Raw genomic sequence first — 24,892 nt, 5'->3', positions numbered from 1 at the left:
ATCAAATAAATTAAATTAATAATATGTATATAATATATTAAATAAATAAATAAATAATTTTAGTTAAATCATTTATTAATATATTAAATCAAATAAATATAACAATTAATTAAATAATAATATATAAAAATAAATAAATATAATTATTAAATTATTAAATATATATTATAAATAAGTAAATATATATAATTAATTAAATAATAAACAAATATATATAATTAAATATATTTATTTAAATTGATAATAATATATTTAAATTAAATAAATACAATTAATTAAAATAATAATAATATATTATAAATAAGTAAATATAATATATATTTAATTAAATTAATTATAATAATAACAATATATATATATTTAATTAAATTAATTATAATGATAATAATTAAAATTAAATAAATATATTTAAGTATTTAATTATAGTAGTAAATAATATAAAATTGGATATAAATAATCAGAAAGGAAATATTTAAATTAAAAAATTAAATACAATTAAATTAAAATTAATTAAAAATATAACAATAAATATATAAATCAAATAAATAAAACAAACAAAAAAATTATTAAATGTTAATTAAATTAATAAAATTAACAAAAATATGTAAAAAAAAAAAATATAAATTAAAATATTATAAATACAATATTTAAATTGGATAAGTAAAACATAAATAAATTTAAATAAATATATATAATAAAATAGTAAATATAATATTATAATTATATAATGAATTTATTTAAATTTAAGTGAATAATAAATAAAATAAAAAACAATAGATATAAATAATTAAATTAATTAAAAATTATTATTAATAGATAAAATGAAATAAAAATAAATAAATTATATATAATTCAAGTACATAAAAATATAAATTAATGAATATATTTGATTAAATTAAATAAAGCTTAAATTGCATATGAAATTGTTACTTTAAATTAAATTAGCAAAATCAATCTAGATAAATATATATATAAATTATATGTGATAAAATGAAAAAAGATAGAATATATAAATTAACTAAATTTGTTTAAATAAAAAAATATATATTATGTATTAATAAAAAATAATATATATTAACATAAGTGATTATAATATATTTTAGAAAAAAAATAATACACTGAAAAAATAATTAAATTTAAATATAAATGTCTGTATAATAAAGAAATTATATTTGATGTACTGAATTAATTAATTATAATTACTAAGGAATATTGATATATATATAAATGATTAATAAATTAAATGAATTAATTGTAATAATAATAATAATAATAATTGAAGATTTATATGGTTAGTTATATATGATGTGGTAATTTAAATATGTCTTATAATTTATAATATAATAATGTAAATAGTTTATTGTGTAAAGATTAATAATTAAATAATATTTAAAAATGCGAATATTATTAGTTTAAATCAATAATAACAATTTGAAATTAAAATTAAAATTAAAATTAAAATTAAATTAAAATTAAAATTAAAATTAAATTAAAATTAAAATTAAAATTAAAATTAAAATTAAAATTAAAATTAAAATTAAAATTAAAATTAAAATTAAATAATTCTTTATTTTATCAATTTTATTTAAAATGAAATAATAATAAATTAATTTATAAAGTATAATTAAAATAATACTTTTTTAAATTTTAGAATAGAATAAAATAAAAATTAGCTTAACTTGAAATATTTAAATATATTATAAATGAGTAGAAACTATTAGTTGAAAGATATTATTTTATTTTAGTATAGAAAAAATAGTTTTTTATATAAAAAAAATTATTTTTACATTATATGAACATTTATAATATATGTTTATTTATTTTTAAATATATAAAAATATATAAGGAGATTCTTTCTATATATTATAAGTTTGATTTATCTAGACACATATAAAACTTAAATTACTAATTAAGAAAAGTAAAAATGAATATATTTAAAAATGTATATAAAATTAATAAATTTTAAATTTTGTTAATAAAATGCGCTGCATCTAGATGTTAAGAACAAGATAAATTCAATTTAATTTTGTATACATTTTTGTACATGTAAAGGACATATAATTTTTAGTGTTTTAGAATTTATTAAGTATAATTTTAATTTTAATTTTTTAAGTATCTTTATAGCATGGGCTTGTAAATGGAAAGATATTTTTAAAAACAGTACAAAATAGCTTGTATATTTATCTTTTACTAACTATAAGTTTATTAATCCTTTAGCGTATTAATAATTCAATTTTATTGGAAATTTTGTACTATTGCATAAATTTGATTATTATGTAAATATAAGCTTTTATTAAAAACATATTGGCATAATTAGTAAAAGATCACCTAACTTGTCTTAGGGAAACAAATAGTGTTACTGCTAAAATGATTAAACAATCACTAAGTGAAAAATTCTACATTTTGTAATTTAAATATATATACATAAAATAAAAATCATATATTTTATCATTGCCATAATAAACTGGAGTAATTAATGAATAATGTATTTATAATGTCAGAAAAAATGTATATCTCCAAAAAAATTTTACCCATGAAATTTTAGGTATTTTATATTATTCTTTGTAATAATTCTCAAGTTCCTTATATAATTAAGAATACAATAAATAATGCATAAAATAAAATTATTAATAAGAAACTATGATAAGGTAAAAAATTACAAGATCCTCTCTTCACAGGTAAAAAATACGTCAATAATATCTTTGTATAATAATCATTCTACTAATTTAAATATGTAAGATTTGCTTCTTAGACCTTAATGTTTTTTTTATTAAAATATTAATTTATAATGACAATGTATATACCATTGCTTTCCAATAAAAAATATTCTGTAATCTGATGGAATAATAAAATTCAGTTTAAAAAAAAATTTCAGAATAAATAACTTGAAAATAATAGAATAATAATAGAATTTATATTTTAACAAATTATCCAAAAATTGATTTTAAGGTTCCTGTTTAAAACATATAATATATATTCATTTGATAATTTAAGAAATTTTATTTTAAAATAATAAACTTTCATATTATATGAAATAATCTTATTAAAGAAATATATACTAATGAATTATAACTTAGGATATTTTAATGCCTTCAATCTACAAAATTAAGCAAAATTTAAAGTAAAATGAAAATGTTTTTTTATTAAATTCTATTTGGAATATAAACATAATAATATTAAATTTATTATTTTCTAGAAAAGTCAATTACATAAATAAAAAAAAATAACAATTTTTAAACAAATACTTTAAAAAAATATATCATATTTATATTTATTTTAGAAATTACCCTTCAGAATACATCACAATATATTTTATTAAGATTTTAATATTTAAAGTTTTAAGTTTTTTTTTATTTTTTTTATTATTATTTAATGGTTTCATTTAATTATGATGTCAAAAGACTAATAATTTTATTGTATATGTTTAATTTGATAAAAAATTAGACTATGTACATGAAATATTGATTCGTTATTAAAAAATTTTAATCATATAAAATTACCTGAAGGTTCCCTTTTACTAAAAAATAATATTCAACAATTATTCCTTTTATTTTTTTACAAAGTTGAAATAAAATTTATTTTTATTCTAATTAAATTAAAAATTTAAATTCATAGTAAAAAAATTCTTTTACACATAGAAAAATATAATACATCAATAAAATAAAACATTCAATAAATATATAATTATTAAAAAAAAAATGGAGGATTGTTTTTTGAATAAAAGTAGAAAAATAAGTCTACACAAATTAATAACTTAATAAATCTGTTTTTAATGCATAAAAAGAACTTTCATATTGATTTACAGAAAAAAGTATTTTTATTGATTCGTAACCCTTACAAAACATAATAGAATTATTCTTATAAGATTTTTAAAAATAGTATTATCTCATGAATTATATGTAAGTTATATTTTGTTTTCGGTAATTTCAAAAATTATAATTTTTTTTGTATTTCACCAGTCTTTAAAGCATCTCATATAAAATTAAGCCAAAAAAAAAGATTAATTAATTTAATTTTGCAGCTTCTCCTAAATTTAAAACACTAAATTTAATTTACTTATATGTAGACTATTATGCCAATTAGATGGATATATCATTTTATAACATACAAAATAAAATTTATTTTAAGTGTTGAAATAACATAAAGATATACAACATTATTTTCTATTTTTATATAAAAACTAGAAAATAACGCTTACTACTATTCTATAATCAATAAAAATGAAAAGACAATTAATAATTAAATGATATTCATTAACTTAAATGAATTAAAAAGTAAAGCTAATAATTTACGGAAACTTATAAAAAATAGGAAATAAATGAAATAAATAATGTTAATATGTAGTTATATTGAGAAAAATTTATTCTATTTCAATAAAAATGAAATATCACATTTTTTTAAGTTAATTTAATATACACCTTTTTTACTAAAATTATGTAAAGATAATTCTTAAAACTAGGAAAATGTTGCACATTAAGTTCAATTATTTTAAGCAAAAATATTTTATTTTTGCGAGTACACATTTAATAATATTTAATCAAAATATATAACTTCTGAATTTTTTTTTCCTTTTGTAAATATATTTGTTTTGTTGTATATTTAAATGTTTTTTTTCAAAATAAGGTATAATTGAAGAATAAAAAATTATTTCATTCTGTCAAATTATATATTCTTTGTAAAAATTTGTAATACCTTTTCTTTTTGTAAAAAAGAAAAATACAAATAATTTTTCATATTTTTGATGATTTAAATTTTTTAATGTACATGTGTCTTATTTTGACAAATATATATATAATTTATATGAATTTTATATTATAAAAAAATGAATTCATTGCTGTTTAAAAATAAAATATCAAATAATGAAATGGATAAAATAAATAATAATGAAGCTATAATTCCCATAGAAAATAAAAGGATTGTATTTCCTTTTAATTTTAAGAAGTATATAATTCAAAACACTCTTTTTAATATAGCAAGTCCATTAAACATTGAGCATAATGATACCCTAACAAAAAATTCAAAAATATCAAATAATATTTTTTCCCCAAGAAAAAAAAAAGAAAAGTTAAAGAATGGAAAAGATACACAAAAAAAAAGAGTAAATATTAAAGACAGTAAAAAACTGAATTATAACAGAAATACATACCCCAATAATGTGGAATTATTTAATAATAATAATTTTGAAACTCAAATTAATGATGAAATTATGAAAGAAAATTTTTTTGAAAGAAACTTCCATTATAAATGTTCAAATTTAGAAAGCATTCCCATGGAGGAAGTAAGTAATATCTCTGAAAACTATGATTATTTTTCAACAAATTATATGATTAAAGACAGAGGTTTAAAAAAATTTCAAGGCAAAAACGTTTCAGAATTAAATAATAGAAATTGTAATATAAATAATGTATATTCAAATGAAAGACAAATAATCATTTACAACAATATTAATTTGATTGAACATAATAATATTGTAAATTCAGTAGTAAATCATGGATATAAAGAAAAATTTCAAAATAGTAAATGGATAATGATGAAAGATGATAAAATGAAAAAGAAAATAAAGACTTATCGTGACTTTAGTATAAAAATGGATAAAAAATTGAATAAAGAGAGTGTTCCATATATTAATTGTGAAAATGAATTACAAAGAATTCAACCTTTATCTTTAAAAGATATTGATACGATAGTGACAAGAAGCAATATAAAACAAGCAAATGAGGTAGTTGATAATTCAAGGCGACATTTTAGTATTTCCGGTAATATAAGTCCCGTAATTAGCAAAAATATAAAAAAAAGAAAAAAAAAAAATATGGGAGCTTGCTTTTTCAATTTAAATAACTTTTCATGTCAATTTTTAATATCATGTAATAAGACATAAAATTTTTAAATCATATATTTCGTTTTACTCAATAACATTTTTAATTATTTTTAAAATATATATTTATTTAGTGATAGGTTATTTTTAGAATAAAGATCTTGTTTTTATCCATTTTTGAGTTTTGCACACACTTTTATCTTTTTAATGGATTCATAATATATTTATTTATATATTGTTTATCGTTTTTTTTTTTTTTTCTAAAGAAAATGCTTAAATTATTTTTGGAAATAAGATAAAAAATATAATATATTAAACTATTTAATAAAATTTTAAAAAAAAAGAAAAGTGTTAGAATTACTAATTATTTATTTAACAATATATTTTATTTTTATATGATTTAATTAACACTTTTTGGAATGCAAAAGAAAATTGAGAAAAATTAAAAAATGGATAGATACACATAATTTCTCAGAATTTATTAAAAAAAAAAATGAAATAATATATTTTCAACAAAACATTTTTCTAGAGAAATTAAAATATTAAAAATAAAAATTACATATTTTTAGAATTTAATAATCTTTCAAGGAATATATATCAGTACAAAAGATCAAGAAATTTAAAAATGGTAAACATAAAAAAAGAAAACATTTTAGAAGACAAAAAAACAGTCATGAGAAATATAGATGATGAATATAATACAACATCATTAGTAGAAAAAATTATAAATAATAAAGAAAAGGATATAAATAATAACAGAAATGATAAAAATAATAAAATTCAAAAAAAATGTGATGGAAATTCAAATTTGGAATCAAGTTTAGAATCTGGAAGTGATAATTCAGAAAATTTTGAAAAATTATTGAAAAATGTTAAAGTAGTTGATATTTCAAACTTTAATAAAAATGAATCAATTTCAGGTAAAAGAATACATATTTCCCTAAATTTATAAATTTAATTTTTTGTATTGAAATTTTTTAAAAGAATATATACATGTATGCTTAATTTTGGATAATGCAAAACTACGAAAATTTGTAATACTATAATTGATATTTTTTTTTATATTTTTTTTTTATACTTTTTCAAAGAAGAACGAAGTTCAAGAATTTTTCCTACTGTTGAAAAACATTTATCTATGACTCTGTCATTCATATACAATTTTATGGTTGAACATCACTTTTTAGAATCTCTTGAAGTATTTGAGGTTTATTTATTTATTTAGCTGATACTTTTATTTTATTTAATAATGTTTTTTTCATTATAATTATTATTTTATAATTCTACTTTTATATTTTATTTTTTTGAGTTTTTTCTTTTTGTTTAGTGAATATTCCTTATATAAATATTTTTTTTCATGAAAATGTAGAGAAAAAATATATGCATATTTTTGTGTATTAGAAAGAATATATAAAAAAATTTGATGATGATATAAATAATCTGAGAAAAGAAAAATATCAAGATGTATTTGCTCAAAACGAATTATTAAGAAATGATTTTCTGAATAATGAAAAATTAAAAAAGGAAGTTCAAAATTCTTTGGAAGATGCAAAGTATAATTTAAAAGTGGAAAAAAAAATTGGACAGGATTTGACACGCCTTTTGAAATAATTAATTTTATTTTTTCTTTTACTTATTTTTTTATTTCAGTAAAAAAATTCAAAAATTAATGAAAGAAAGAGATTATTATTTAATGCATCATAAGAGAGTTTTGCAAGAGAAGGAAACTCTAAATAGTACTGTTTCCAATTATTTATCCATTTTGTTGAAAATTCAATTATAAGCAAATTATTCTTAATTTTTTGCATTATAAGCATTTTAAATTAATAATTTTTATTTTTAATAGAAGAAATTAATAAACAAAAAAAAGAAATTGAAAAAATTAAAGTTTCTCTAAATGAAATAAGAAGCAAATACGAAGTATATATGTATAATAAATACGTTCTTTAATAATTTGCAAGAATATTTATATTATACTTACAATTTAATTGAATATAAGTTATATTTTCTTTTAAATTTATATGATGTATTATTTTAATTTTTTTATAGTTAGCAATTAAAGAAAAAACGCTTATTGCCATGGAAAAAGAAAAAAGGGATAATAAAATCGAAGGATTAAATAAGTACATTCAGAGACTCAAGTATTTATTAGGAAGTAGCGAATCAGATACTCCAGTAATAAACATTCCGTCAATGGGTGAAAAGAATAGAGATATATATCATGGCGTTAACTCAAAACAAGATAAAAAGGATATAGAAAAAGTAAACACAAAAAGAGAAGATACTCCCTGGCCTAATAACGAAAGTGTTAATTGTGAACTAACTGAAAAAGAAGATAAGGAAGATTTCATTTTATCTATTTCTTCTTTAAATATTGAAAAATCTTTTAATGCTCATAACAATGCTGTATTAGGTCTTGCGTATAATGATAAAGTTCGTTTATTAGCAACAGGAGGAGATGATGGAAAATGGAAAACATGGAGTATCATAAATTATGAATTAATAATGGCTTCACAAGCCCACAAAAAATGGATAGGTGATCTATGTTTTAATAATGAAGGAAATATTTTATGTACATGTAGTGGAGATTCTAAAATAAAATTATGGGATATGATAAAAGAAAAATGTATTCATACTTTTAAAAATTCAACTGGACCTATATGGAGTTTATCATTTCATTATCAAGGTTTTAAATTGATTAATAAAATATAATTTTATACCTATACATAAATGCATATATAAATTTTATTATGTAAAGTTTGGAAGATTTAAGTTTTTAACGAACATAAATATATATATATAATGGAGTTAATTTTTAAAATTACTTTTTAGGTGATTTTTTTGCATCTGCTTCGATGGATCAAACAATTAGAATATTTGATATAAATAGTTTAAGACAAAGACAAATTTTAAGAGGGCATGTTGATAGTGTAAATTCTGTAAATTATCATCCATTTTTCAGTACTCTTGTTACTGCATCTGTAGATAAAACGGTATTTTAAAAAATACTTCTAATTTTATTCATAAATAGTAATTTATATAATATTTTTTTAAAGTAAAAAAAGGAAACTACATATTTTTTTCTAGATATCAATTTGGGATATGAGAAGCGGGCTATGTGAAAATACTTTTTATGGTCATCACTTTCCATGTAACTATGCCAATTTCACCACAGACGTAATAACTTAGTTTTAATATAATACATGAGCAAAAATATTTAAACTTTTTTTAAATAAAATAAATAAATTAATAATATAAAATTTATATTTAGGCAAATTGGATTTTTTCTTGTGATTCTGGTGGTGTCGTTAAAATATGGGACATACGTGCAAATAGGTGTTTTATTGATATAGATGCAGGTTCAAATACAAAATATATTTTACTATTATTTTGTGCTTATAATTTTATTTTAAAATCGTAATTATATTTTATTTTACTTTGTATATTTTTTATTATTTTTTTTAATGTATTATCAATTAGGTCCATCAAGTGCAAACAAATGTCCAATGGATAAAAGCAATAAATATTTATTTATAGCTTCAGAAGACCATACAATAAAAATGTAGAATAACTCTAGTTTAATATTTAAATTTCTTTAATAACATGAAATTTTTAATTTTATATTTTCTTTAGATTTGATGTAATGGAAAAAAAGTTTGTTAGGGCACTGAAGCACGAATTTCCAATAAAAGTAAAAGGAAAAAAATAATAACATTTAGAATTATTTAAATATTTACTTTCAAAAAATTTTTTATAGAACATTTTATTAGAAGATAAGAGGATATTTTGTTCATTATCTAGCGGAGAAATTTTTATTTGGGAGCAAATAGAGAAATGACAGAATTAAAATTTTTTTTGTAAAAAATGAAATTAATACATAGTTTTTCAATTTACTTTTAGACAAAAAAGCAAGAAAATCGAAATATTAATGAAAATTCAAAAATATTCGCTTTAAAAGAATATTTGTACTCTTTAATTTGTATAGTCGAAAAAAAAAGGAAAATTTGAATTATTTTTACCGTATTTTTTAGTTTTAAAGGCCTTAAAAAAAATATATAATATTATCTTTAAAGATAATTGATAAAACTTTTTTTTTATGAAATATGAAATTTGTAGCATATTGTATAATTTGATTAAAAAAAAAAGAAATTGGATTTAATATATATGAATTTGTGAATTTATGCATATTTTTTTTTTTTTCTAAAACGAATTTTTCTTTACATAAAATACCTCTAATAAGGATAGACATTTATTGAGAAATGAAAAACTTTAAACTCAATTTATAAACACAATATATATTTAATCTATGTTTTAAATTTAGTTCTTAATTTTATTATATGGAAAAGAAATAAATTAAACTATAAGGATTCTTATAAAATAAGAAAATATTTACTTTGACAATTAATCTTATTCAAATAATTTTTAACAGTCTAGTTTCACTGTAAATTTCATAAATTGAAATCTGTAAAGGAAATTTAAATGAGTATAAATCCAAAGTTAAAAGGAACATACAACTTTTAATATAGAATGGATTAATAAAATATTTGATAAGATAGAAAGTAAAAACAATAAAATTGAATATACAACTGTAATATCTTGATACTTGTCTCCATATTAATTACATAATAATAAAGATTCCCAGTAATTATTTCCCCATTCTTTTTCAAAAAAATAAAAAATTTAAAGATATTTATGCGAAAAGAATTTCAAGACATTCATTGGTAGTAAAATAATATGCTATAAATAAAAATTATAATCCCAGATCAAAAAAAATTATAATATTCTTATATAAATTTCAAAATTTTTTATTTTGTATCATTAACTACTCTTAATTTATAGTAAGGTTTATTCCTTTAGTTTATAATCTTAAAAGCATACATTTAATTGGGAACACAATAAAAATATTTAATTTGTATACTTAAATTATCGTTACATTTTAATTAATTGTAACGAAAAAATAAGTTTAACTTTTAAAAATATTTATTAAAATAATATTATTTAAATTAATTTTTTAAACAAATATATTCAATAGTATAATATGAATTAATTTTCTTTTTTTTATAATGTTCAAATATTATCAGTATATTATGAAAAATTCATTTATAGATAATAAAAAAATACTTATATTTTTATTTATATTATCAAATGCATGCATGTATTATATTTTTTTTAAGCAACCAATAATTTTTTTTTTTTAAAAAAAAAAATTAACACTTTTTGGTCCCATCTTTCAGCACTATTTCGCTTTTTTTTTTTTTTTTTTTTTAAATATATTTTTTTTTTTTAAATATATTTTTTTTTATCGTCTTCTTTACCGAAGACTGCAGCATTAATATATAGCTATTAAGGCGATGAAGAAAACATTGCGTTAAAATTAAAATCTGACATATAAAATATTAATAAAATTTTTTTATTAATATTTTATATTAAGATGATAAACGCTAGATAACAGAGCCTTTGATTTTATAACACAAATATAAATAATAGAGGTATATTAATAGGGAATAAAATAAAAATACCATTTTATTTAATTTGAGGATTTTATACAATATCCTAAATATTTCTTCATATATTAATCTTTTTAATTTATTAAGCAATACATAGTTTTTTAAATGATGATATTTAAATAGAAGAAACTTAAATAAAATTTGAACTTTTTTTAATATATTTTAACTATTTGGCATTTACAGGTAGTTAATAAAACTTTTCATTTTCAAATCAGTTCAAATTTTTTAATATATATAATTTAATAAGAAAGTTTTTCTTGTACTTACATTAAATTCTTTTAAAAATTTTCACTATTGGCGAATAAAGGAATTTTAGTTCTTATAAAAATAAAGTAGTTAAAATTTAAATACATTTATACATAAAAAAAAATAATTTAATTTTAAAATGTTAAATGATTAAATGCTATTACTCTTTTCCATTAAACTCGTAAGGTACTTTAATTCTATAACAAATTTTTTTTAATATTATTATAAAATTTTGGTATTTATATATATATATATATATATAATATTTTTTTTTTATTAATGGATTATTTATTGTTTAACAGTAAGCATATGAAAGTAAACACAATTGTATATTATGTTTTTATAAGTGAAAATACATACATGGTTTTAAAAAAGTTATTTAATTTGTAATTAAATAACTTAAAACATATAAGAAAAATTAGAAGTTTGAAGCAAAATGGATGCATTATATTCATTTTAAAGAAAACTTTGATTTGAGTATATAATGAATATTTAATTAACATTCATATTATTATTTTTTTTTTCTCTAAAATTTATCTAACGCTTTAAAAATTAGTTAAGCAAACTTTGCTTCCATGAGTTTTTTATTTTTACATTTTCCTTAAATTATGTAAAAATAATAGAAAAACAATTTAAAATTTAAGTGGTAAAATACTTTTTAAATATAAATTTTTTAAATGTTATTTATATGAATTTAAAGAATATTTTCTTTTCATAAATTCACATGTTTTTCACGTATAAAATGAAGAAAAAAAAGTTCATATTTTTTTACTTAATATTTATTTTATAATTATAAATTTAAATATTTTTAATATTTTTCTTCGTATAATCCATCAGATATATACACAAAACGTGGTGTTAATTCTTCTCCCTTATAATATGAATATATTAAGCCTGCTTCCATATCAAGTGATTCACCCATATAAAATTCAAAGTCACTAAAATTTGTTAAAATGTGTTTAATAAATGGTTGAGCTTGAGTTTTAAAAACTTCTACACGGTCAGGTTTTTTCTCTTCTAAATATTTAACAACCTTTTGCATATAATTTTTTATGTAAGTACTATATTCTTTTTTACTGAAAGAAGTTGAGGTTAATTGAAATGAATCCACAATATCAATTACATGCTCAACATCAGCTCCCATTCCTTCTTGAGCCTCTTCACTGTTATCAGCAATTCCATAGTCTTCATTTCCCTTTATCCTTTTATTTGATTTTACTTCAAATGCAATATTTCGAAATTCAGAAATTCCAAAAGGATCTTCTTGGATATATGAATCTGAGCATACTTCGTCATTTGTAAAAACATCTTTATAAACTTTCATTTTAAAAAAATATATATATAAATGTAAATATGATTAAATATATTTAAATCTGTAAAACTTTAAAAGAAAATAAAGAATATTTCCTTAATGTACAAGACAAAAATAAGTTTAAAAAAAAAAAAATTGATTATTATAAATAAAAATATTTTTTTTAATTTTTAATTTTTTTATGTAATTCTTTGCTAAAATGAAAAGTTATACAATTTATGAACAAGAAAATTAAAAAAAAAAACTTGAGAAATGAAATAAACAAAAGTAAAAAAAAAATGAATATATGCAATTTTTTTTTTTTATGCTGACATGACAACAGTATTTTATTTTATTTTATTTTTTTTTTTCCTGTAATAATAAATAAGCACTAATATCATAAAACGCACAAAAGAGATAAAATATAAATAATTACGTTACAGTTTTTATTAAAAAAAAAATTTAAAAAAAAAAAAATACTAGCATTAAATAAGGAAAGAATTTTTATCATTAATAAATGAAGTATCCATTTTAACAAAATATTAATATATTTTGTAAAATCTTTCGTTTATAAAATAAAAAAATAGAAAGATTTTAATTTTTCTCATAATTCAAATTGTAAATATTCTGTATTGAAATATAAATAATAAATAATAAATTATAGGACTTATAAATTCTCATTTTAAGTAAAAAGCATAAAAGTATTAATTAAATGCATTATAAAAATATCGTATAAATTATTTTTTATTGTTCGTAATGAATAAAATGAAAATAATTCTTTTTTTAATTTTAATTTTCTTATTACTAAATTGTAAAAGTTATGCTAAATCAAAAATAAAAAAAGGTAATGAAAATTACAATTTTATTATTTATCATTATTCATTATTATTACTATATTGAATTATCGGAATGTAAAATAAAAAATATTTACACTTTTAGGCTTATTGATATGTTTTCTGTTTTTCTTTTTTACTGATAGGTAAAAAAGGGAAGAATGTAACATTAGGTGGAGATTTTTTAGGAGATATTACTCCTGTGCCAAATTCTGTGTATAATCTCCATGTTGACTTGAGCAAAAATTATGAATTAAACGAATTTGTTATACATAATAATGAAAAAATACATAATGCTTTATTTTTAATGTATAAAGAACATTACAATACAATGAAAGAGCTTCAAGAAATAATGAATTTAAGACAAAAATTAATAGATCAGTTAATTAATAAAACAAAAGAATTAAAAAAGATATTTACTCTATAAAATAATAAGTGTTGTTTTTATAAAAAATAATTATTTACTCATTTTTTTTTCGTTTTTTATTTTTTATTTTTTTGTATTTAATTTTTTATTTTTTATTTTTTTGTTTTTTATTTTTTTATTTTTTGTTTTTTGTTTTTTGTTTTTTGTTTTTTGTTTTTTGTTTTTTTTTCTTTGTAATGTTCATAGGATTGTCTTGTTATATTTTTAATTTTTATGAACAAATTATTTCACAGAACCAATTTTATTGAGACGAGGTCTTTTATTTTATTATCCCAATTTCAATGAATATTTATATTTATATACTCTGAAAAAAAATATTAGAAACTGATTAACAAAGATGAGCATAACGAAAAAAAAAAAAATTAATCTTTTTAAAGTTATTTTGCTTTTTTTTTAATATTCATGTCTTTGTAGATGCATATATTTTAATAGAAAATATATTTTATGGGCATAATTTATGTATCTTTTTAAGTTACAATCCTAGTTTAACTGCAGATGCAAGATTTTCTATAAATAAGATAAGCATGTCCAATGTACATTTTTTGTTTCTCAATTAATCCTAAAATTAAAGTCATTTAATAAGAGTTAAGAAAACACATATATATAGGAAGTAACTATTTAATTAAAATATATGTTAACTTATTAGTATTATATATATATATTTTTTATCAACTATAAAAGAAAATATATTTACAAAAAAAAAATTTTAATTAAAATATAAAGGTAAAAAAAAAAAATAGATATTAAAAAGTACTAAAAATAACTAAAAAAAAAAGAGATAAGTAAAATAAAAGGATCTTAAATGAAACATAAAAAAATAAAAGAAAGTGAAACAAAAGAAGTAAATAATAAAAAAAATGTGCAATTATGAAAAAGTGGACACTTAAAAATTTACATGTAAAATATTTGATTATCTATTTTTATAAAAATTTATTTTTTTCATTTAAAAGGGCATTAAAAAAACAAGTATTTTTATATTTTCTTTTGGAAAATGAGAAGAAAAAAATAGAATTACACATGATTTCAAAAAAAAAAAATAATTCATGCAAAATTTTTAATTAATCTTCACCAAAAAAATAAAAGAAAATTAAACAAATGAAATATTTATAACGAAAATAAATATTACAAAGATTATTTATTATTGAAAAAAAAAAAAAAATTTAAGAAATATTATTCATTATTATACAGAAAAATCTTTTTTTTTTGGTAGATTTAATATTATAAAAATTATATTTTTTAAATAATAAAATATTGAAGATATAATTAACTTTGTATAATTTGCATGTATTAAAAAAAAATTTTAATGCTTTTTTTTTTAATTTGTTTTTAATTTATATTTATATAACATTTTAAATATATTAAAAAAATTAAAATAAAAACGTATTGATGGGTTATTTAGTTAAGAGCATTCTAATTAATTATAATGAAATGGAAAGCACATGGCACAAATTTAAGGAAAACTACATGGGAATTGAAGATATAGGAATAATTTACTTGTCAACTGTTTTTATATTGCTTTCTTGCTATTTATTAAGAAGATATTTTTCTGAGAATTTTATTAACTTAATAAAAATTTTAAAATGCGGACTGTCTATTGTAATTGCCTTGATGAGTTTGAAACATTTAAACTTAAACATCAAATTAGGTATTAATTTGTTTCACTTTTATAATATTTTACAATTATGTAATTTCTTAGAAGCAATTAGTACCCATAATAAAAAAAGTAATAGTAAATCAGGTGAAGAAAGCAAAATAATTAACAAGTATGAAGCAAGCATTGAAAATGAATATGAATATGAATTAATTGGAGATACGTCAAAACATTTAGAAAAAATTGCTAAAAAAATTTTGAATAATAAAAAAAGTTTAAAAGAAAATGAGGGAATATTAAAAGAAAAAGAAATTATAGATGAGATAGAAAAAAAAGAAAAAGAGGAAGAAGAATATATGAAAGCAAAAAACAATTTAAATTCTAAGAAAAGAAGAGAGAGGCAAAAAAAGAACACTTTTTGGATATATGTTTTCTTTTTACAAACATTTTTTGTGTTCTTTTTTTATTATTTGTGGACTTTTATTCAGAACTTGATGATTATGAAAGTATATTTAACATTACAATTAATTAAATGCTTAATATCCTTTGTTTCCAATTTTTTAAAAAATAATTCGAATATAAAATTATTAAAAAGAATAACACATGTACTTGATATTGCTTATATGATATGGATAAGTATATTTTTTACAAAAATTTCTTATATATCAAATAATTCAAGTTTAATACAAAAGTTTGCTACTTTTTCTATAGTTCTTCATGTATTTTATGCGCATATGCTTTTTTCTAATTATTTATATTTGTATCATAAGCAGTTTAGATCTTCTTTATTTACATTTATTTTATTTTTTCATGCATTTGCTGTAATTGGTATGATCAGAATTTATTATCATAGTTATGGAAAGTCTCTATTAATTCAGGTTATATATGTTTTTACTTTATAATATTCCTATATTTATGTTATTATGTTTAATATTATATAATTTTTCTTATTTTTTTTTTTTTTTTGTCTGTAGTGCATAGTATTTTATTTAATAAATGGCTTCGGAATAACATTTGGGGCACATCGATTATGGTCTCATAGAGCCTTTAAAGCTAGTCGAATTGTACAGTTTATATTTTTGATTTTAAATAGCTTTGCAAATCAAGGTAGTGTAATAGTTTGGTCAAGAAACCACCGTTTACATCATAAATATAGTGATACAAAATATGATCCTCACAACATAAGATATGGTTTTTTTTATAGTCATGTTGGATGGTTACTATATCAGAAAACCAAATATGTGAAAGAAAAAGAAAAAGAAATTTATATTGATGATTTATTACAGAACCCTTTACTTGTATTACAGCACAAATTGGATCCTTATTTTAATTTATTCTTTTGTTTTATTGTACCTGGTATATATTCTTATTTTATGTATAACAATTTTTGGGATGGATTTTTTATTTTAGGAGCTCTTCGATGGATAATTACTTTACATGCTACATGGTCTATTAATAGTGCCTCTCATTCATTTGGTCATAGGCCGTATAATATTGATATAAAACCATCTAATAATATTTTTACTTCTATTGTAGCATTAGGGGAAGGATGTCATAACTACCATCATGTTTTTCCTTACTGCTATGCTATGAATGAAAATTTTTACATTCTTAGTATCAATCCTACTAAATATTTGATAAATTTCTTTTATTATTTAGGATTAGTATGGGATTTAAAGTCCGCGCAAAATATATGTAAAGAAGTTAGATTAAGAGAAGGTTTAAAATTAGAGAAGAGAAACAAATTATTAAGTGAAAATATTAAAAATGAAATAATGAAAAAAGAGGATACTAGTTATATAACGGAGTTAATGAATTCTTTTAAAGCTTTTTGCAATGATTATATAAGCATTTCAACATTTATGTACATTTTATACTTTTTAAGAGATATTATAATTATGATTACTATATTTTTAATTCACTTATGGTATTGTTATAATAAATATGGAAATGGAACTATGTTTTCTAAATTTTCGGAAAAATTTACTTTAGAAAGTAATAATATATGTTCTGTTTCCCTTTTCATTTTTTTTCATATCATTTTATATACCTTACCTATGGGAACTATGTTTGCAAGTATCTATTCATTAGTTTATGAGTGCAAAAGAGAGCTACTTTTTGAGAAACCATTTTTCAACCATTTTTTTGGTAGTATTATTTCCTCCTTTATTTTATTACCTTACAGTTCAGAAAAAACAAAAAAGCCATTGCTTGCATCATTGAATGAAGATTTTCTAAAACTTTTAAAAGGCCCTATATATTTTGACTTATACACTTTGATATTTTCCTTTTTCTTGGTATTTTATGGAATGGCTTCTTATGTGTTTGGATATTTTTATTTCTTTATATTTGTTATAAGCCCTTACATTGTATTTAATATGTGGTTATTGATATACATTTATTTATTAAAAAACCCCCCGTTCTTGCAAATGGATATAAACACAAAAGATGTAGATATAGGTGTTTTAAATTACGTTGCTTTTCAATCTCTTCTTGAGTGGAAAAAAAATAATTCTATTTATCAGAGTAAAAAAAGATTATACAAATTAATTTTTTCATTTATAAATTTCATACATCATCATTTATGCTATACACATGTTGTGGAGTTTATAAATTCAAAAATACCTAGTTATAGAACCAAAGAAATATATAAGCATTTTGATAAAACATTAGATCAATATTATGGGTTACGTAATGATAAATTTATGGAAATATTGAAGGAATTTTTATAAGCACTAATAAATTTATGGAGAAAATTTGAAAGATTTTATATGAGATTAAAGAATTTTTTTTTTCTTTTTGAATATGTTACATCTTTTTAAAAAAAGTTTTATATGCACTTTTCAATTTTATTTTTAGATAATTTCTTCTTTGAAAAAAATAATATTTAAAAGTAATATGGAAAGAGAGTATATGTTTTAAAAGTATGTATTTAACTACAATAAATACATATATATATTATATTATTCTTTAAAATAATATAAAAGAAAAAACAAAACAATGATTTATATATAATATTTATGTAATATTCTCCCTTTTATTTTTTATGTATTATTTGCTTTATTATGCCATTTTTCCTTTTAAATTATGTTTATTTTTATGTAAAATGCATATTTTAAGTCCATTATAGTAAAAATACGATGAAAAAAAATCTTTAAAAAAAATTATAGAAACCTTAGTTTTAAAAATTAACTCATTTTTTTTAAAAAAATATTATTATTATTATTATTCATATCAATATTTTTATTGTTATTATTATTGTAACCGTTATAATTATTGTTTATTTATTTAATTTAATTTAATTTAATTTAATTTAATTTAATTTTTTTTAAAGATAATTGAGTAAAAAAGAGGATATAAAATGTTTATAATCAAAAAAAGATTGATTTAATAAAAAATTATTATATGTTTTTATATTTGGATCTTTTTTAGGTTTATAATTATTTATATTCTCAGGTAAAATTTTTTCTTTTTCAATTAATTTGCCATTATTAAAGTGAGCATAAAATATATTATCTCCTTCATATAAAATGCCATAACCATGTTTCATTCCTCTAAACCAGTATCCTTCGTATCTATTTATGCTATCATACACTGATACACCGTATCCATGTTTCATACCCAAGCAAAAATTCCCATCATAATTTTCTTTTTTTTTATTATATATACTTAATCCTTTACTATGTGGAATAACAAATAACTTTTTCTGTTGTAAATATTCAACAACATCTTTATTTTTTTTTAATTTTTTTTCAATATTATATATCCAGTTCCTATCTAATATTTCAAAGGATTTTCTCAATAAATTTTTCTCTTTTTTATTGACAAAAATTTCAAGTTTTTCTTTCAGAATTTTCTTTTTAAGAACTCTTATATTTTCATAATTATTATCATTATCATTTTTACAACAATTATGTTCTATTAAATGATTTTCTTGTGTAATAATTAAAGGGATATTTTCTTTTTTTAAATTTTCGTCCTCTAAATTATTGTTACTTTTTAATGTGGAAATGGTATTAATGCAACGAATGTTTGGAGTATTATTAATATCACTTTTTTCCTTTAGTATATTATTCGTGCTATTAACAATCTTATTATTATCTAGATTAATAAAGGTAATTCTATTTTCAATCAACTCTTTCACATTAAATAATTTTTTGCTTATTTCTTTAACCATGGTATCATCGTACATATTATTATCTTTATTAATATTTTTCAAATTTGATAGTATATATATTTTCCCTATATATTTATCTTTATTTGGGAATATTATATTAAAGCTTTTTTTGATCACAGGTTTATCATCTTTCCATTTTCCTTCAATACAAAATGTATCATTCAGTGTGGAATTGTAATTTAGCGTTAAAAAACCATTTCCATTTTTTTTTCCTCCAATAAAAAAACCTTCATATACAGTCGATTTATTATAAGATAAAAAACCATAACCATGAGGTAAAAAATTTTTTATTTCCCCAGTATAAATAGAACCGTTTTTATATAAAATCTTTCCTTTACCAATTAAATTATTATTTTCAAAAATACCAATGTACGTATTTTCATTATATATAAGCTTTCCATTTCCGTTAAAATATCCATTTAAAAACTCTCCTTCATATTGATTTAATAAATTATCAACATATATACCATTTCCATTAAATAAATTGTTTTGAAATTTTCCAAAATACTTAAAATTATTAGTGTACAAATGCCCTGAACCATTTATTTGGTCATTTTCCCATTCTCCTTCGAATGTTATACCGTATGTGTTATAAATAAATTTTCCTAATCCTTCTTTGCAATTTTTTATAACACAATAAGAGCCTTCATATATATACCCTTTTAATGATATTATTAATACTTGAATTAAATTTTTATATACTTCTTTTTTTATGTCCTCCTTTTTTTCAATTATTAACATATCATCTACAAAATTATAATCCGCTATATTTTTTTTATCAAATAATACATTGTTCCATTCTGCTATTTTTAAAAATTTATTAATTTTGAAATCTTTTTCAATAAAAAAGTTGTAATTCATAGTTTCTTGCCAAATTTCAATAAAAAATTTATTATAATTTAGTTCGTATAATTCTTTTTTTTTTTTTATCCCTTCTTCAAAATTTTCTTTACTTAAAGAAAAAAAATCATTAAAGTAAATATGGAAGTGGATCCTTAAATCAGTAATATATTTTTCCACCTCATCACTTTTTAAACTACCTTCTTTTTCACCAGTCGCTATGTTTTCATTTATTCCTATACAATTTTTATATTGCTTCTTTTTTAAAGCTGATGATCTCGTATTTATAATATAAATATCTTCTTCATCATCAATATATTCATATTTTTCGTCAGAATATTCATTTGTTGGAATTTTTTTATTTAATCTACTATTATGTAATTCATTTATATCATTTTTATCTAATTTATTTTTCTGTTCTATCTGCATTTCATTTCCATTTGCACTATTTTCCTTTAAAATTTTTTTATTTTTCATATTATTGTTAGCTTCTATTTTATTTATTTCATTGTTATTATAAATATTATTATTACTTAAATTATTATTTTTATTAATATTAACAGTATTATTATCGTTAGTGTTATTAATATTGATATGATTAGTATTATAAATATTGTTTTCATTACTTATCTCATTGTAATTATTAATGTTATTAGTACTATTTTTATTATTATAATTATTTAAAATTTTATCATTTATTTTACTGGTATTATTGATATTGTGAATTTTTGTATTTGAATAATTTATGTTCTGAGTATTTATTATTTTATCATTTTGCTTTATATTTTCAAAAAACGAAGTTAAATTAAAAAAATATTTAAAATCTAAGTGAATTTTTTTTAAATAATTATTTTCATATTTGGTTAATGCTAATGCATTAATCAATTTTTCATTCCTTATTATTAAGGTATCTTTATCTATATCATACAAAATGTCTGAATCATTTTTGATAAAATTATACAAATCACTATTAACGTTTGTAGATAATAAATAATTTTTTTCTGAAGTATATTCATTAAATACTTTAAGATTATCTATATATAATAATAAAATATATTTTTCATGAAATAAAATTAATGGTAATTTTAATTTTTTCCACTCTTCAAATTTATCTTCATAATTTCTTATATTAAATCCTAAATTTATAATATCTGGAATAAATGATAAAAACAATAATAAAGTCTTACATCCAATTCCCTTTTTAGAACATAATATAGCAATTTTTTTTTCTAATAATACAGCTTTTAAAAATATTAAAATGTTCTTTATTTTAATATTATTTATATGTTTTATATCTCTAGATAAATTTATATAAAAGTCATTAAATGTAACCTCTTCAAATATTGTATCCATAGAAAAACTGTCAATAAATTGCTCTAATATTTTGTAATCTTTCTTTATTACAAATGATTGAATAATTGAATGCAATTTCATCGAAAGAATATTAAAATATGGAATTTGACTTATCATTATAATTTCTTTACATTTATTATCTTCTAAATAATCCAGAGCTATTAAATAATATTTATTGCCACTTACACTATAAAGAATATTATATTCATAGTTATTAGATTTAAAATTATTAAAATCACAGAGTACGTTACTCATGTTGATATCTTTAAATAAACTCATTCTTTCCAAAATTAAGATTTTTATATCTTCTATCCACTCTCCTTTATATCTATACCATATATTAAAGGGTGTTATTATTTTTGTGTTTTTTTTGTTTAACACATTTTCTTCGTTTACATCAATATTTGGATAAATAAATTCCATTTCTACATTCTCTTTTTTTGACAAAATTACAATGCAACATATAAAAGGGCCACTAAGAGTAGGATCAAATAATATTTCCATTTTATTATCTTCCATTTTTTTATATATATTGTTTTTTGTATCATTTTTATTTTCATACCATAAGTATTCTTCCTTACTCTCTAATTCATTATTTTTTACAAAAAAAGATGATATATCATCTGCATTAAATTTTATATTTTCTACATCTTCATCAAAATTTTCTTCAATTTCATTTCCAATTTCATAGATTATACCTTTTTGTATTTCATTTTTCTTAATGTCATTATATCTGTATATTATAATAAAAAAAAAAAAAAGACAATAATTTTTCAGTATATATAAAAGTAAATTAGGTTGAGTGAAAATAATTTTATGTAAGTTCATAAAGTTTTCCATATATATATATATTGATAAGAGTTATGTTTTATGAGAAATTTGAGTTAGAAAATAGTGAACTAATTTAATTTCTCTATATTTCTTAAATTAAAAAATATATTGTATTTATTTAATTATCATATAATTTGAAGTATTTGTTTCCCTTTTTTTTATAAATTAAAATTTAAGTTAATATTTATATGCGAATATAAACAATTAGGTCATAAGATATTGCAGATTTCTTAAAAAGTTCATACACTATTCTTTTTTTTTCTTATGGTATGGAACATTTTTTAAATATATGAAGTTTATATATTAAGAAACATGAATATATATATTAAAAAGAAAAAAATAATATAAGAGGAATTAAGATTAAACCTTTTATTCTTTGGAGAGAAAATGTGTAAACTATCTTTGAATTTCTTCATCAATCACTTTAAAAAAAAAAAGTTACTTAGATTTAAAATTCATTTCTTGCCTATAATTGAAAATTAAAAAAATAATACAAAAAAAAATTATTACTGAAAAAAAAATTCGTTAAAGTATAAAAAATCTTAAGAGGATCTTTGAAATTTGTTAGCATTAAAATAAAAAGTTTTTATTTTACTTTTCTTAAATTATGTGAAAAAAAAAAAGAAAAAAAAAAAAAAAAACCACATTTATAAGTAAATTGTTCATATGTTCAACTTCAAATTAATAAAAAAAATTAAAAAAAAAAAAAAATAGTGCATTATAAGATGCAATATTTTGAATAATCTTCCCTAATTTCAGATAATATATGTTAACGTGAATCTTTTTGAAAATTTCAATAACTTTTTTTTTTTAATTTTTTATGTTTTTTTATTTTTGTATTTCTGATTATTTTTAGCAAAATTTATTATTTCCTGATTAAATTTTTGCAATTTTATTTCATAGTTTTCTTTTCACTATAATAAAATTATTAAATTTGTTCAAATGCTATTATTGATATTCTCAAAATGATATATTAAAAAAAAAATTAAAGAAATGCAGATAAGTAAATTTCACAGATTACTAAAAAAGAAATATTTAAATTTTGAGAAAATGTAACAAAGATAAATATATAGAAATTCCATTAAAAATAAAAGCAGGAATAATGAGTTTAAAATAAAATTAAAAATTCTTTATATTAAATAAAATATTTAAGTACAACATTTTTTAAAATATTATCGTTAAAAAAAAAATTATTTTCTAAATATAAAATACAAAAAAATTCTGTAGAATTTTAAATAGTTAATAATTTAGTATTTTTATTAAATATAATTTATGGGAATATTTAAAATTATGGAAGTTAAATAAAATGAAATAGTTAAAATTTTAAATGTATATTTTATATTTTCCTTTTTGTTATTCTATCTTCAAGTTTAAAAATCTTTTTATATATTTTATTTCTCATGTATATATGTAATTCTAGCATCTTAGTTAAAATAAGGATTACGTTAATAAAATGTATTAAACAGTATAAAATATTATTTTCTTTTGATAAAATTATATATAAAAAATATATGAATACAATTTTCTTAATTATTTAACGAAATATATATTAAACATACTTTATGCTTTGAAAGAACAAAAACATTTTTATATTAATAAATATACTTATAACAGAATATCAGTTTTATTAGTCTATAATTTGATGCTTCTTTTTTTTATCATTAATATAAATTATAAATATAAAAAAATAAAAATAAGTGTAGATGGTTAAGTGAAATAATTCAAAAGACAAAAATGGTTTTTTCTTACAAAAAAATATTTTTAAACTAAATTGAACATTGTCTTAATACGCTGAATTATTCTTAACAAAAAAAAAAAAATTATTTAAATTAGAAAATTTATTACCTGAATAATATGTATATATTTTTATCAATGATAAGATGCATATTTTTTTTTTCCAAAAAATATAAGAAAAAAAGAGAAAGGATAATTAAATTTTCGATGATTTTAAATTAAGACAGTTACATGCATGCATCTGATTTTG

General features: G+C 18.1%; 6 protein-coding genes and 1 non-coding gene across 7 annotated transcripts; 5 read left to right on the top strand and 2 right to left on the bottom strand.

The window, feature by feature from the left end:
• Positions 1–4,822: 4,822 nt before the first annotated feature.
• PRELSG_1021600 (conserved Plasmodium protein, unknown function) lies at positions 4,823–5,878 on the top strand (the record flags this gene model as incomplete). The annotated part of the gene is made up of 1 exon (XM_028677146.1): positions 4,823–5,878. One exon carries the CDS (start codon positions 4,823–4,825, stop codon positions 5,876–5,878), a length of 1,056 nt encoding a protein of 351 aa, XP_028533564.1.
• A 562-nt stretch (positions 5,879–6,440) lies between these two features.
• PRELSG_1021500 (conserved Plasmodium protein, unknown function) lies at positions 6,441–9,650 on the top strand (the record flags this gene model as incomplete). The annotated part of the gene is made up of 12 exons (XM_028677144.1): positions 6,441–6,735; positions 6,907–7,019; positions 7,214–7,365; positions 7,463–7,548; positions 7,659–7,732; positions 7,862–8,498; positions 8,645–8,805; positions 8,900–8,989; positions 9,084–9,171; positions 9,293–9,374; positions 9,446–9,503; positions 9,570–9,650. 12 exons carry the CDS (start codon positions 6,441–6,443, stop codon positions 9,648–9,650), a joined length of 1,917 nt encoding a protein of 638 aa, XP_028533563.1.
• Positions 9,651–11,116: 1,466 nt separating this feature from the next.
• Positions 11,117–11,274, top strand: PRELSG_1021400. Its single transcript, XR_003699272.1, has one exon. It is a non-coding gene; the product is annotated as a small nucleolar RNA snoR04 (small nucleolar RNA).
• A 1,099-nt stretch (positions 11,275–12,373) lies between these two features.
• Positions 12,374–12,889, bottom strand: TCTP (histamine-releasing factor, putative; the record flags this gene model as incomplete). Its single annotated transcript, XM_028677143.1, has 1 exon — positions 12,374–12,889. The coding sequence occupies one exon, from the start codon at positions 12,887–12,889 to the stop codon at positions 12,374–12,376; it is 516 nt and encodes a 171-aa protein (XP_028533562.1).
• Positions 12,890–13,621: 732 nt separating this feature from the next.
• On the top strand, positions 13,622–14,116 carry PRELSG_1021200 (conserved Plasmodium protein, unknown function; the record flags this gene model as incomplete). The annotated part of the gene is made up of 2 exons (XM_028677142.1): positions 13,622–13,700; positions 13,836–14,116. The coding sequence occupies 2 exons, from the start codon at positions 13,622–13,624 to the stop codon at positions 14,114–14,116; spliced, it is 360 nt and encodes a 119-aa protein (XP_028533561.1).
• Positions 14,117–15,502: 1,386 nt separating this feature from the next.
• On the top strand, positions 15,503–18,439 carry SCD (stearoyl-CoA desaturase, putative; the record flags this gene model as incomplete). Its single annotated transcript, XM_028677141.1, has 2 exons — positions 15,503–16,585; positions 16,682–18,439. The coding sequence occupies 2 exons, from the start codon at positions 15,503–15,505 to the stop codon at positions 18,437–18,439; spliced, it is 2,841 nt and encodes a 946-aa protein (XP_028533560.1).
• A 596-nt stretch (positions 18,440–19,035) lies between these two features.
• On the bottom strand, positions 19,036–23,324 carry PRELSG_1021000 (MORN repeat protein, putative; the record flags this gene model as incomplete). The annotated part of the gene is made up of 2 exons (XM_028677140.1): positions 19,036–22,810; positions 23,275–23,324. 2 exons carry the CDS (start codon positions 23,322–23,324, stop codon positions 19,036–19,038), a joined length of 3,825 nt encoding a protein of 1,274 aa, XP_028533559.1.
• Positions 23,325–24,892: the final 1,568 nt, after the last annotated feature.

The sequence above is a fragment of the Plasmodium relictum genome (genome assembly GCF_900005765.1).
Source record: "Plasmodium relictum strain SGS1 genome assembly, chromosome: 10".
Classification (NCBI taxonomy): Eukaryota; Apicomplexa; class Aconoidasida; order Haemosporida; family Plasmodiidae; genus Plasmodium; species Plasmodium relictum.
Note: the sequence above shows the minus strand (reverse complement) of the source record. Positions and strands in the feature narration are given on the sequence as shown.